Below are 9,836 nucleotides of genomic sequence, written 5' to 3'. Positions count from 1 at the left end.
CTCTTCAGTAAAGAATTTTGTATTCTCGCCTTGTAATCTGGTGTGCGCTGTGCTGAGGTTGGAGGGAAGGGATGTCATGGGTCTGCAAATGGTATAGTTTGGTTGATATTGCTCAGAAGAAGATGGTGCCGGAAAGGTATCCCCCTGACAGTTGGATTATTAGGGGGTGCCTCTACTGGTTACCTGCAGGAGAAGACATCACAAACAAGCGCTCAGGTGCAAGAGACAATCAAACCGAATCCCCTGGTGCTGCGCTAGGTTGGCAAGGATGCCTTTTATGTCAAAAAGGGGAGAGCCTACCACATCTGGGTTACATGACAGGAAGCCTAATTTATTCAGCTTTTGTTATCTGGAGTTAATCTTCTGTCAAAAGTATTACCACATATAAAATAGACTTATTTTTTCTGTTTTTATAAGATTCTGCTTAAGAAAAGTCTGAGGTGTCAAATTTCATTTTCCAGCAGTGTCAGTTTACTGCAAGATAAGATGTAAATCAAATAAATATTTCTTTGTCCCTATCCCTGTCATCTCTCCTCCCATCTGGACACAAGACATATATTTAGAATATCAGCGAGAGAGATGGGTGGGCGGGGCTTGCAAAAGAATCAACATGCCTTTAGCTAGAGACTTACTACATTCATCGTTGGAAGAGGAAGAGAAAAAACAGAAAAAGAAATGGCTCGTTCAAAGTCCAAATTCTTATTTTATGGATGGAAAATGTCCAGGTTGCTGCAGGATTGCCAGGGTTTGTAGCCATTCCCACGTGGTGATGCTTTGTGTAGGTTGTTCAACAGAGTTGTGCCAGCTGATGGGAGGAAAGGCCAGGCTCACAGAAGGGTGTTCATGTAGAAAAAGCAACACTAATGATCCCCACAACTTCCTGAATTTGGGTGGTATCGCAGAAAGCCTTATTGGTTGTGTAATTCTAGTTAATCTGTCAAGATAAGGTAATGATGTTTAATTCTGTAAGGTCTACAACAGTGATCTCCTATTTTGGTGTCAGCTTGTCAGTACTTTTTGATTATGGGCAAAAGCCAAGAACATAAATTTTCAGAGTCCAGAGAACTTGCCGCTTTTCTTCCTGATAAGTAAGCTAGTCCGCTGCTGCGTCACCTTTCTCCTGATTTAAGAACAAGGTTCCAAACACCAGGGGCACAAGTCACAGTGGTGGCTGGAGTGTGGCTGACTTTATCATGGGAAAATTTCAATCAAACCAGTTCCTCTCATTTTATTTCACAGTTTCCCGGGGTCCCAGGAATTCCCCAGTCCTCTAATTCTGGCAGGAGGAGCAGAAGGTATTTTTCAGTCTCCATTTTGCCGTTTATTCACCTAATGTGCTTGGGTGCATCCTTAGCCCCATCCTCTTCACTGGGCATGTGCTGCTGCTCACAGACAGAGTGCAGGGCTCCCAGATTCCATCAGAGTCTGTACAAAGGGAGGGTCACATGAAAAAGAAGGGAGAGCTTCAGTTAGTCTCTTTGGGCTGGGTTATGTCTTTCTTGCGAAGGATTGCCAGGGAGGGGAAAGCACTAGGGAGGCCCTTTGCCACTTCAGGTGAAAGCAAAATAGAGCAATTTCACTTCCATTTCCTGGGAGCATGGCACGATCCCGAGCCCCTTACATCCTGTCATTTAATCCTCACTACAACTCTGTGAGGCAGATAGTATTATTTCAGATAAGAAACTGGGTTACACACAGAAAAATTAAGAACTGGTATGAAATTGCATAGTTAGTAAGTAGTAAATCCAGGGTTTGAACCCAAGTCTGTCTGATTCCAAGGTCCATTCGCATAACTCATGTGATGCTGAGTTGTTACAGTAATTTGATGTTCAAGGGAGCAAACGGTAGTACATTTCACAGTGAAAATATGCAGCCGTTACAAAAATGATAAAAACATGGAAAGGTATCCAATATATATTTTTAAAATTTTTATATGAAAAATGCCCAACAATCACCTACTACATGTCAGCAACAGTTCTAGGTGCCAGGGAATACAAATACCCTGCCCTCACGGAGCTTGTAACTGGAAGGTTCGGCTCGGGCAATAAACTAGCACCAACACTGTCATTACTGCTTGCAGTAACTGCAGTGAACAAAATGAAATGGAGCTCTGGGATTGGAGGGGGTGTTTCAGCTTGGGTAGAGCGGGAAGGCCTCTCCAAGGAGGTGAGATCTAAGTGACGAGAAGGAGGCAGGCATTGTGCATTTCAGGGGATGGGGGACGGCAAGTACAAGCGCACCGAGAAGGGGAGAGCACATATATTGCTGGGACAGAAAGAAGGGAACTGGGGCTCAGGAGTTGTGGGCAGACTGGGGGCAGCAGTGGGGGAGTGGTAGGAGATTTTAGGGGCTAGCAGGGGCCAGATCATACAGGACCCAGCAGGCCACATTAAGGAGTTTGGATTTTATTTTTAGTGCTGTGGAAAACCAGTGCTGTGTTGTAAGTAGGGAAGGAATATGATCTGGCTGCTTCGTAAGGATTGAAATGCGACAGCGCAAGAAGGGCAACAAATGAAGAGGACATAAGCAGCCTACCTGAAAAAGAATTCAGAATAATGATAGTAAAGATGATCCAAAATCTTGGAAATAGAATAGAGAAAATGCAAGAAACATTTAACAAGGACCTAGAAGAACTAAAGATGAAACAAGCAATGATTAACAACACAATAAATGAAATTGAAAATACTCTAGATGGGATCAATAGCAGAATAACTGAGGCAGAAGAACGGATAAGTGACCTGGAAGATAAAATAGTGAAAATAACTAATGCAGAGCAGAATAAAGAAAAAAGAATGAAAAGAACTGAGGACAGTCTCAGAGACCTCTGGGACAACATTAAACACACCAACATTCGAAATATAGGGGTTCCAGAAGAAGAAGAGAAAAAGAAAGGGACTGAGAAAATATTTGAAGAGATTATAGTTGAAAACTTCCCTAATATGGGCAAGGAAATAGTCAATCAAGTCCAGGAAGCACAGAGAGTCCCATACAGGATAAATCCAAGGAGAAACATGCCAAGACACATATTAATCAAACTGTCAAAAATTAAATACAAAGAAAACATATTAAAAGCAGCAAAGAAAAACAACAAATAACACACAAGGGAATCCCCATAAGGTTAACAGCTGATCTTTCAGCAGAAACTCTGCAAGCCAGAAGGGACTGGCAGGACATATTTAAAGTGATGAAGGAGAGAAACCTACAACCAAGATTACTCTACCCAGCAAGGACCTCATTCAAATTTGATGGAAAAATTAAAACCTTTACAGACAAGCAAAAGCTGAGAGAGTTCAGCACCACCAAACCAGCTTTACAACAAATGCTAAAGGAACTTCTCTAGGCAAGAAACACAAGAGAAGGAAAAGACCTACAATAATGAACCCAAAACAATTAAGAAAATGGGAATAGGAACATACATATCGATAATTACCTTAAATGTAAATGGATTAAATGCTCCCACCAAAAGACACAGACTGGCTGAATGGATACAAAAACAAGACCCATATATATGCTGTCTACAAGAGACCCACTTCAGACCTAGAGACACATACAGACTGAAAGTAAGGGGATGGAAAAAGATACTCCATGCAAATGGAAACCAAAAGAAAGCTGGAGTAGCAATTCTCATATCAGACAAAATAGACTTTAAAATAAAGAGTATTAGAAGAGACAAAGAAGCACACTACATAATGATCAAGGGATCGATCCAAGAAGAAGATATAACAATTGTAAATATTTATGCACCCAACATAGGAGCACCTCAATACATAAGGCAAATACTAACAGCCATAAAGGAGGAAATTGACAGTAACACTTCATAGTAGGGGACTTTAACACCCCACTTTCACCAATGGACAGATCATCCAAAATGAAAATAAATAAGGAAACAAAAGCTTTAAATGACACATTAAACAAGATGGACTTAATTGATATTTATAGGAAATTCCATCCAAAAACAGCAGAATACACATTTTTCTCAAGTGCTCAAGGAATATTCTCCAGGATAGACCATATCTTGGGTCACAAATCAAGCCTTGGTAAATTTAAGAAAATTGAAATTATATCAAGTATCTTTTCTAGCCACAACGCTATGAGACTAGATATCAATTACAGGAAAAGATCTGTAAAAAATATAAACACATGGAGGCTAAACAATACACTACTTAATAACGAAGTGATCACTGGAGAAATCAAAGAGGAAATCAAAAAATACCTAGAAACAAATGACAATGGAGACACGACGATCCAAAACCTACAGGATGCAGCAAAAGCAGTTCTAAGAGGGACGTTTATAGCAATACAGTCTTACCTTAAGAAACAGGAAACATCTCGAATAAACAAGCTAACCTTGCACCTAAAGCAATTAGAGAAAAAAGAACAAAAAACCCCACAGTTAGCAGAAGGAAAGAAATCGTAAAGATCAGATCAGAAATAAATGAAAAAGAAAAGAAGGAAACAATAGCAAAGATCAATAAAACTGATCTTTGAAAAGATAAACAAAATTGATAAACCATTAGCTAGACTCATCAAGAAAAAAAGGGAGAAGACTCGAATCAATAGAATTAGAAATGAAAAAGGAGAAGTAACAACTGACACTGCAGAAATACAAAAGATCATGAGAGATTACTACAAGCAACTCTATGCCAATAAAATGGACAACCTGGAAGAAATGGGCAAATTCTTAGAAACGCACAACCTGCCAAGACTGAATCAGGAAGAAATAGAAAATATGAACAGACCAATCACAAGCACTGAAATTGAAATTGTGATTAAAATTCTTCCAACAAACAAAAGCCCAGGACCAGATGGCTTCACAGGCAAATTCTATCAAACATTTAGAGAAGAGCTAACACCTATCCTTCTCAAACTCTTCCAAAATTTAGCAGAGGGAGGAACACTCCCAAACTCATTCTATGAGGCCACCATCACCCTAATACCAAAACCAGACAAGGATGTCACAAAGAAAGAAAACTACAGGCCAATATCACTGATGAACATAGACGCAAAAATCCTGAACAAAATACTAGCAAACAGAATCCAATAACACATTAAAAGGATCATACACCATGATCAAGTGGGGTTTACCCCAGGAATGCAAGGATTCTTCAGTATATGCAAGTCAATCAGTGTGATACACCATATTAACAATTTGAAGGAGAAAAACCATGTGGTCATCTCAATAGATGCAGGGAAAGCTTTTGATGAAATTCAACACCCATTTATGATAAAAACCCTCCAGAAAGTAGGCATAGAGGGAACTTTCCTCAACATACTTAAGGCCATATATGACAAACCCACAGCCAACATTGTCCTCAATGATGAAAAACTGAAAGCATTTCCACTAAGATCAGGAACAAGATAAGGTTGCCCACTGTCATCACTCTTATTCAACATAGTTTTGGAAGTTTTAGCCACAGCAATCAGAGAAGAAAGGGAAATAAAAGGAATCCAAATCAGAAAAGAAGAAGTAAAGCTGTCACCCTTTGCAGATGACATGATCCTATACATAGAGAATCCTAAAGATGCTACCAGAAAACTACTAGAGCTAATCAATGAATTTGGTAAAGTAGCAGGATACAAAATTAATGCACAGAAATCTCTGGTATTTCTATACACTAATGATGAAAAATTTGAAAGTGAAATCAAGAAAACACTCCCATTTACCCTTGCAACAAAAAGAATAAAATATCTAGGAATAAACCTACCTAAGGAGACAAAAGACCTGTATGCAGAAAATTATAAGACACTGCTGAAAGAAATTAAAGATGATACAAATAGATGGAGAGATATACCATGTTCTTGGATTGGAAGAATCAACATTGTGAAAATGAATCTACTACCCAAAGCAATCTACAGATTCAATGCAATCCCTATCAAACTACCACTGGCATTTTTCACAGAACTAGAACAAAAAAATTTCACAATTTTTATGGAAACACAAAAGATCCCGAATAGCCAAAGCAATCTTGAGAATGAAAAATGGAGCTGGAGGAATCAGGCTCCCTGACTTCAGACTATACTACAAAGCTACAGTAATCAAGACAGTATGGTACTGGCACAAAAACAGAAATATAGATCAGTGGAACAGGTTAGAAAGCCAGAGATAAACCCACGCACATATAGTCACCTTATCTTTGATAAAGGAGGCAGGAAGGTACAGTGGGGCAAGGACAGCCTCTTCAATAAATGGTGCTGGGAAAAGTGGACAGGTACATGTAAAAGTTTGAGATTAGATCACTCCCTAACACCATACCCAAAAATAAGCTCAAAATGGATTAAAGACCTAAATGTAAGGCCAGAAACTATCAAACTCTTAGAGGAAAACATAGGCAGAACACTGTATGACATAAATCACAGCAAGATCCTTTTTGACCCACCTTCCAGAGAAATGGAAGTAAAAAGAAAAATAAACAAATGGGATGTAACGAAACTTCAAAGCTTTTACACAGCAAAGGAAACCATAAACAAGACCAAAAGACAACCCTCAGAATGGGAGAAAATATTTGCAAATGAAGCAACTGACAAAGGATTAATCTCCAAAATTTATAAGCAGCTCATGCAGCTCAATAACAAAAAACCAAGCAACCCAATCCAAAAATGCGCAGAAGACCTAAATAGACATTTCTCCAAAGAAGATATACAGACTGCCAACAAACACATGAACGAATGCTCATCATCATTAATCATTAGAGAAATGCAAATCAAAACTACAATGAGATATCATCTCACACCAATCAGAATGGCCATGATCAAAAAATCTAGAAACAATAAATGCTGGAGAGGGTGTGGAGAAAAGGGAACACTCTTGCAGTGCTGGTGGGAATGTGAATTGGTACAGCCACTATGGAGAACAGTATGGAGGTTCCTTAAAAAACTACAAATAGAACTACCATTGCTGTCATAACCCAGCAATCCCACTACTGGGCATATACCCTGAGGAAACCATAATTCAAAAAGTGTCATGTACCAAAATGTTCATTGCAGCTCTATTTACAATAGCCAGGAGACAGAAACAACCTAAGTGTCCATCATTGGAGGAATGGATAAAGAAGATGTGGCACATATATACAATGGAATATTACTCAGCCATAAAATGAAACGAAATTGAGCTATTTGTAATGAGGTGGATGGACCTAGAGTCTGTCATACGGAGTGAAGTATGTCAGAAAGAGAAAGACAAATACCGTATGCTGACACATATATATGGAATTTAAGGGGAAAAAATGTCATGAAGAACCTAGGGGTAAGACAGGAATAAAGACACAGACCTACTAGAGAATGGACTTGAGGATATGGGGAGGGGGAAGGGTAAGCTGGGACGAAGTGAGAGAGTGGCATGGACATACATACACTACCAAACGTAAAACAGATAGCTAGTGGGAAGCAGCCGCATAGCCCAGGGAGATCAGCTCGGTGCTTTGTGACCACCTAGAGGGGTGGCATAGGGAGGGTGGGAGGGAGGGAGACACAAGAGGGAAGAAATATGGGAACATATGTATATGTATAACTGATTCACTTTGTTATAAAGCAGAAACTAACACACCATTGTAAAGCAATTATACTCCCATAAAGATGTAAAAAAAAAGTCTATAACTTTACAAAAAAGTCATTTTTAATGCTTACAATAGATGAATTTTGTATTATGTAAATTATCCTGCCATAGAAGTGTTAAAACTTAAATAAACATTTTTATAAAGGCTGACAGAGGCCCAGTCTGGGAAGCACGTTTGTCCTAATGCACCGGAGACACCAGGGCAGGCGAGAGGCACCCAGTCAACGGCAAACGGCCAGATCTTGGAAACCTCTTTATCATCATAGTTAAAAATGTCTTTACCCCCTACCCAGAGACACCAGAGCAGTTTAGGGCGTCAGCAAGGGAATCTCAACATACCCTTCCCTTCCCCCACTGGGAACACCTGGTAGCCTGACCTTATGAAACCCTCAGTCATCAGCAGCAGGAAACATAGGAAGCCCCCGGGGGCACCAGATAAATGAAGCTGACCAACTTAATACCACAGAGTCTCTGAAAACAAACTGCCATTTGAACCACAGCCCACAAAATTAGGTCAGGACCTTATGCTAAACTAAAACAGGGTGAATGCCTGCCGAAATAAAAGAATTATATAGTTCTCAGAGTCCTAAATTAATGAACAAAATGTCCAGGATACACTTGAAAACCACCCATCATAACAAGAACCAGAAAATCACAACGTGAATGAGGAAAAGCAATTAACTGATGCCAACACTGAGATGAATCAGATGTTGGAATTATCTGATGAGGATTTCAAAGCAGCTATCATAAAAATGCTTCTGCAATCAATTACTAATTCTTTTGAAACAAATGAAAAAATAGAAGATCTCAGCAAAAAGTAGAAGTCATAAAAAAGAACCAAATGGAAATTATAGAACTGAAAATTCCAATAACTGAAATAAATAACTTGCTGAATGGGTTTAATGACAGAGGACATAAACTTGAGGACAGAACCATAGCAGCCACCCATTTCGAACAACAGAGAGAAAATAGACTGAAAAGCAGCAGAGCCCGAGGGACCTGTGGGATAATAAAATATCCCAATGTTTGTATAATCGGTGCCTCAAAAGGATAGGCGATAGGGAGGCTGAAAGAGTATTTGAAGAAACAATGGCTGCAAAGTTCTAATTTGGCAAAAGACACAAGGCTACAGGCCCAAGAAGCTGAGTGAACCATAAATAGGAAAATCAAAGAAAGATGCTAAGACACTTCATAGTTAAACTTTTGAAAAATAAAGACAAAGAAAAAAATCTCAAAAGCAGCCTGAGAGCAATGACATATTACCTAGGGGGGCACACCAATTCAAAAATGTATTTCTCATCTGAAAACATAGAGGCCGGAAGTGACACAACATTTTTCAAATGCAGAGAGAAAAGAATTGTCAGCCGCAAATTCTGTTTCAGGTATCGTTCAGGAATGAAGAGAAAACAAAAACATTTTCAGGCAAGGGAAAACTAAAAGAATTTTTCACTAGCAGACATGCCATTAAATATTGGCTAAAGGAAATTCTTCAAACAGGAAGATAATGATAAAAGAATGAAATTTGAAGCATCAGGAAGGAAGAAGGATTAACAATGGAAAGAGCAGAAATATGGGTACATATAGTAAACTGTTTTCCTCAGGAGTTTTATAAAGCATTATTAGTGATTAAATACAGTATAATAACACCATCTAATACTCAAAATAATGATATTTAAAAGTGGGGAGGGTAGAGAGACCTAACCGAGAGTGAGGTTTCCACATTTGAAATGGTAAAAAGTTGATACCAGTAAACTTTTGTAAGGCACATATTTATAATGTAATACACCAAGCAACTACTACACTTGTGTAGTGAAAACTACACAGAGAGAGACTCAAGAACACTTAATGAATCAAGATGGGATTAAAAAAATGTCTAACTGGCCCACAGGAAGGCAAGGAAAGAGGAACAGAGGAATGGGAACCAAAAGGATTAAAAAAAGAAAGCAAATAATAAAACAACAAATTCAAGTGCTAACATATCCATAATTACATGAAATATAAAGGGTGTGAATACAACAATTAAAAGACAAAGATTACACAAGTAAAAAAACATGATACAAATATATACTCCTTACAAAACTTTAATGCTTTTCTAGTTTCTTGATGTAGGAACTTAGGTTTTTTTGATTTGAGACCTATGCTTATTTCTAATGTAAGCATTTAGTGGCTTAAATTCCTTCTCAACACTATTTTTGAATGTCATGAGTCAATTCAATGGCATAAATAAGTTGAAAGTAAAAGGATGGAAAAAGATGTAAATTGCAAATATTAACTTTAAAAAGCA

The 9,836-nt window shown here is 38.5% G+C and overlaps 1 protein-coding gene across 1 annotated transcript; it reads left to right on the top strand.

Annotated features, from left to right (window-relative positions):
- Positions 1 to 474: 474 nt before the first annotated feature.
- LOC307180665 (small ribosomal subunit protein eS27-like) lies at positions 475 to 946 on the top strand (the record flags this gene model as incomplete). The annotated part of the gene is made up of 1 exon (XM_079911033.1): positions 475 to 946. Exon 1 carries the CDS (start codon positions 611 to 613, stop codon positions 944 to 946), a length of 336 nt encoding a protein of 111 aa, XP_079767159.1. The 5' UTR covers positions 475 to 610.
- Between the last annotated feature and the right edge of the window lie 8,890 nt (positions 947 to 9,836).

The sequence above is a fragment of the Stenella coeruleoalba genome (assembly GCF_951394435.1).
Source record: "Stenella coeruleoalba genome assembly, chromosome: X".
In the NCBI taxonomy this organism is placed as follows: Eukaryota; Metazoa; Chordata; class Mammalia; order Artiodactyla; family Delphinidae; genus Stenella; species Stenella coeruleoalba.
Note: the sequence above shows the minus strand (reverse complement) of the source record. Positions and strands in the feature narration are given on the sequence as shown.